At 39.2% G+C, this 5,819-nt stretch overlaps 1 protein-coding gene across 1 annotated transcript in view; it reads right to left on the bottom strand.

The window, feature by feature from the left end:
* glis3 (GLIS family zinc finger 3) overlaps positions 1-4,118 on the bottom strand; it is a 28,843-nt gene extending 24,725 nt beyond the window's left edge. The window contains exon 1 of the mRNA XM_072455215.1: positions 4,052-4,118. Within this exon, the coding sequence (XP_072311316.1) occupies positions 4,052-4,118 (67 nt within the window). The remainder of the gene's footprint in view (positions 1-4,051) is intronic.
* Between the last annotated feature and the right edge of the window lie 1,701 nt (positions 4,119-5,819).

Here is a 5,819-nt window from a genome sequence, read left to right as displayed (position 1 = left end):
CTCTGCGGCTGTGAAACAAACATGGCTCTGGGGCTGAGGGGAGGAGATGAGACCACTGAGAACACTTCACTGATTTGAAAAAGTAACTAGTACTAGATTACATGGGTGCATAAAACCAACGCGTTACTCTAAAAACCTAATTTGAACGCGTTACCAGCTAAAGCGTTAGCCCCAAATCTGTAATTTAGTAATAATGAAGGTTAGTGTGGCTTGAATGTTTCCCTTGGGCACTGTCTCTGGTGTGTTCTGTGGTCATCTGTATATGGTATGTACGAGGTCAGAGATGATGCACTGAGCGGTACAGCCCTGATCATTTGTTACGCTCTTATTATCCTCTGCTGTCAGTCTAACAAACAGGATCAGCTGATGTATAGTCCTGAGCTACTATTTGAGAGGAAGGTGACTGTTGTGGCATTTTTGTCACCAATCTATCCAAGCGGTAGCAGAGGTCATCTTAATCTATGATGGCGGCCTTATGGCTGTATGTTGTGTTCATGTGTGGACCCCTCATTAGTCAATACTATTGTTGTGCCAGGCTGACACCCAGTTTACAAAAAAGGTCATAAGACTTCAACATTCCCCAAACGTGTTAAGGGCGGGATGGTTTTTCTGTCCTCTGGCTCCTGGCCTGGGTCATTCCATTAGGTGGTTTGATTTACATATAAATTGAACATGCCGTATTATGCACCTTCTTAAACTCATCAATTTCACTACAGTATCCCATTTGCTGTCTTACATACTTCAACAAGCATATCATTTACCCCTTTCATTTTGTCTCATTACGTTACGGCAATATTTATTAAAATTAATTTAGCTAATAACGCCCACTTGTACAGCCCACTTTTTACCTTTCTCGGTGTGATCTGAGCAACTGCGTGCCCTGAGGTGAAATAGAAAATGGTGGAAATTTGGTGGGATATGAAAAGCAATCATATTTTCTGTATCAGTAAGCAGGTCTGCGGTAGCTAGGGGTCATTCCTGCACTGCGTTGTTGCTTGGGGAGGCATTTTGTATGGGCCCCTAAGGCTCACCTAGTTAATTAACTTTCTTTTCTATTAGAACGATATAACCGGTGATTTTATTCCTACACAGAGCTAATTCCCAGCTCTCTCCAAGGGGATGACAGACTGCATTCTACAGACTGTTCTTTCAGTGATCTACTCAGCAATGCAATCTTATTGTCAGCTGAGACACGATTATGTTTTTAGAATGTGATTAGACTTTTGATCAAGTCCAAAATGACAAACGTCAGATAGTTGGTAAATGTCCCTTTGCTGGAAACAGATCCGTCAGAACTAAGTTTAAAATGGGAAAGGTGTCAGGAAAGTAGGAGAAAGTTGGATGATGCTTGCAGAGTTGTCGCGGTGATGAAGAGGAGGAATGAACATACTCTAGATATAGCAGTCTGTGGGAGGGTGTGAGACTTGATCAACAGCCAAGAGAAAAGAAATTAGGTGAAACATTGTCGAGGTGAGATCTTAAATAAGACGTGGAGCAGAATTGCTTTCTTCCGCAACAATTCTAAACTTTCTGTTCTTTTATAGACCGTTGAGTGAGAAATAATTGTACTGTATATAATGTAAATATATGTTTTGTATATTGCTGGCATTTTACACCTTGCCTGGGACTACAGTTGGAAACTAACTAAACTAAAGCTAATACTGGCACATTTACAGAAATGTTGATTCACGTGCACTGTCCCAGTTCAAATAAACTAAAAAAAAACCATGTCGTTTATTGAACAATACAATTCCCTTTACCATTGTATTTCTTCTAGCCCTGCCTGAACCCTGAGCTGGTGATGAATGTGTCTGAAACAGTCTGACCTTTTTGTAAAGCCGTCACAATGTAGGCCTTGTCAAACATGTCCAAATATTTATATTTACTTCTGCAAAACATAACTCACCAGTCTTGAGGTCAAAATGAGCACTTGGCATTGATGTCTGTGTATCCTGTTTTTTTGCTGACAAATCTGGGTGGATTTTAATACGGCTGACCACTAGACAATTGTGTAAATATCAGAGTCTGCTCTGCTTGATTAGTATATCCAGACCCAACCACAAGCTTCTGTGTGACATTTTGATTTGAGCAGCTTGATGCAGTTATGGCTACAGGCATTTGTTGGGCCTAATAGCATGGCTGCAGCAGATGTAGGCTTGTAATCAAAACATTATGTGACTTGCATGCTATAATTAACCAATAATACACAAGCACATGGAAAGAAATGAACAAGGCTTGAATCTAAATGTCTACACTGTTTACTATGAGCAATCCTGACAATCTGGGTTTGTTTGGTCGGATATTAAACAAATGTCCCAATGACTACAGCACAATCAAAAGCCCTGCCTTGATGTTGCAGAACAAAATATGTGAGACTACAGATTTTAGATTGAAGATGAAGACTGCAGCTCTCATGTTGGTAAATGAAGGGGGAATATATTGTAAAATGTAATCCAAAATATTGGGGACTGCACCAATGACTGTCATGTTGTCAAGAATTAAATTAAATGTTGCCAGGTCATTACTGGACATTTAACACCACGGCTGTGCAATTAATACAATTTTAATGGAGATTCAGTCATGTCTAATCAATAAAAAGTTTCAAAGGTGGTCATCTGGACAATGGTTAAAAGTCTGTATTGTTTAAGTGTAGGAAAATAATATTGAAAGCCATTTTATTTGTTTTTTATGAGGCAAAAATGATTCTAATCAAAAATGTTGATAAATCTTTATTGGAAAGTGGGTTGGTTATGATGAATAGTTGATAATTATCTTTAAGCAGTAATCTGCAGTAGAATGTTCACTTTTTCACACGGTGGATTCCAGATACCTGTCAAATGCACTGAGGTTGGCCCTGTATCCACAAATAGCACCGCTGTAAACTTCAGGCTGTTGACAACTTTCTCTGGCAAAAGTACTTCATGGCTGTCACGCAATGACTAATGCAGTGTCTGTGCAAATATTTCCCCAAACTTCTATTAACACCCAGTCCAAACAACGTATTTATACAACCATCTATTAGCAAGAAGCATGCAGAAATGTAAGCAGACTCGAGCTTAATGACTTCCTCATCTGGGAAATGTTCTGCTTGTGACACAAAGTGACTGGATGTTTGCATTACACTTTTGACTTGTCCCATTTAATCTGGTTTAAATAAATCATACCCCTTGAAGGTATTGCAATGCAATGGTGAGAAAAGTAGGCTATTACATATTTTACCGAGTACAGGAAAAATGCAAAGAAAAAAGGTGAAACACTAAATGCAATATTTATCATTAGTTGTTTTTTTTACAATTTCAGATGCAACTCTTTATAAGTGAGTTTCAGATTCTAGAATGTGATTCCAGATGGGGGAATGAGACCGTTTTTCCTATTGATTACATTGCACTTCATTAATCTTAGCTGCCCTCCATCTGTATTGGATATTATTGGCCTATTTCTATGTTATAATGTTGTGATGTCCTCTGAAACCCATCAATATAAACCATGATTTTGAACTGCATTATCATTATTATTTGTGGGGTCTTTTGGACAATGCGTGAATCTGCTCATCAATCTGTCTGTCTTTGTCTGTGTATCCAATCTTTCACACACACCAGTATGTCTACACATGATACTGGCCAATCTTGCTCATATATTTATATCGGATATTGGGCCCTTCCTTATAGTGGCACTACTAACCATAATTGATGAACTTGGCTTGTTTCATTAGTCACAAATGAACATGGAACATTCAGTTTTGTGTCATATTCACATTGACATCACATTTGCAAAGCTGTTGGAATGAAAACATATGACTGAAGATGAATGTTTCACACCTGCTCAATCATGGTTCGAGTGGGCCTGTAGAAACACAAACTTTGCTTTGTAAAAGAACAAAACGAGAACAGTGGGTTGTGGTCCCAGTGGAGCCCCAGATTCTGCAGATGTTAATGTGAATGTGTCTGATGTCAAAGGTGCTGACACACTCCTCCACACAACTCTCTCATCATCCCATCCATCTCCCGTGCTCAGGCTTTGTCAGCAGAATAATGAGTGGTCTAACCTGTACCTGTATACACCTCCACAGTCTGCGCTCTGAAGCCTGCAGACTGACAAATGTTGATTTTCACAATCATGATCAAGTGAGACAGAAATCCCACCTTCATTTGTTTCATACGCACAAGGGAGATCAACACCACATCCAAATAGTTTTACTCCAAAGTCGCTAAAACTTGAGTTGAATGTTCTTGTTTTATACTTTGTGACCTTCATTACAGGGCAAAGTTTGGCTGTCATTAGGATTAATAGTATGTGTAGCAACTGAAACGAGATATGTCTGAGCTTGTCTTTTGTTGAAATAATAACTGTTAAGATGTTGGGCTTCAGCACCACTTAAATTAGGTATTTTTCCTGGCTGTGGCCAATAACTCCATGGCAATGTCCTTTCTGCTGACTTTCAGAAAAGCTAGTGTTGTCACGATACTAACATTTAAACTCATTCGATCCTTAGGGAGAGGTCTGATACTACATCCCAGTTTTGATACAGTACAATTAAATTTTCAACACAAAATAATGTTTGTTTCATTAGTATTACAGTATATTTATGATATAGAGCAAGACAATTCTAAAATGATTCATATGCTCATAAACACTTCATACATTTATGTCTGTATTCAGTTTCAGTACCAGTTTTAGTATTGATTAGTTTCAGGGTCCAACAACATTTTAGATTATTCCCTCTTGTAATTACCCTTTTGTTACAAATATTGTGCGTAAAATCAGGGTTAAGGAGAAAAAAAACGTGACGATTGCTTAAGTTAACGATGAAGTTTTGAAGATGTTGCTCTGTCTATCGGTCCAGAAGCTCAGTTCACATCGGAGCTCCACACATATAGTACAGTCGGTGCTGCACTCTTCAACTCTGGTGTGAGAGCAGTGGCAGGTAGTTGTTGATCAGGCCAGATGAGAGTAATAGATGTGTTTAGCATTAATCAATGTCGCTCACGGGCTCATTGAGCAGTGCACTCAGCATCCTGCTTTTGTGTCAGAGAGCCTTTTAATCTAATTGGACATTAAACTCCTGTCATTATTCCTCATGCTCCCAGACTTATTTATAGTAGCGGCGCAGCCTGCTTGTCTTTACCTTTTCATTACAGCATGCCAGTCTAAATCAGTAAACTCATTAAAGAGAATGAATCAAAGGAGAAGGGCTGACGTGTGGATGAGAAGTGTCATCTAATAAATGTGTGTTGGACTGCGGCGCGGAGCACATAAGTCATGTTGTTTACGGCAGTGGTGTGTTAGCAGGTGAAGCCACTTTAATAATAAGGGTCTTTCGCAAAGGCAAACATTCAAGGCTGCATTTTAATACTGGCTCAGAGGAAAGGGATTAGCTCCGTGCAGTCCACAAAAGATCTCAGTGTAAGACCTCAGCTCCAGGGACACGTAAATGCCACTGGCTGCATGTGTCACTGTGTAATGCTATACCAGACCAACTTTTGTCTGTGGAGGCAATCAAACTGCAGCTTTTTAAGAATGTAATGTCATATTCGCAATAATGTTTGACTATGTAAGATAATGTGGAGCATTCGTATGAAGCTTTAGTGGGTGTAATATCTGGGGGAGTTACAAAGATGTGGACAGACGACTGATGAGTTCTGGAGGTGACCTCTGCAAAGACAGTTCAGAGGTCTGTAACATTTTGGTCTGTTTTTTATTTTATATTTGCTGCAATACAAAAGTTCACCCATCCAAGAAACTGTAAGGAAAGGAAGACATCAGAAACAACATTCACAGTGGTGTGGTGCGAATATAAATACTTGAGACGTAAACATCAG

Source organism: Eucyclogobius newberryi, unplaced genomic scaffold, assembly GCF_026437365.1.
Source record: "Eucyclogobius newberryi isolate DKJ021-1_F unplaced genomic scaffold, fEucNew1.0.hap1 SCAF_2, whole genome shotgun sequence".
Classification (NCBI taxonomy): Eukaryota; Metazoa; Chordata; class Actinopteri; order Gobiiformes; family Gobiidae; genus Eucyclogobius; species Eucyclogobius newberryi.
The sequence above is the reverse complement of the archived record's forward strand: the minus strand, read 5'-3'. Positions and strand labels throughout refer to the sequence as shown.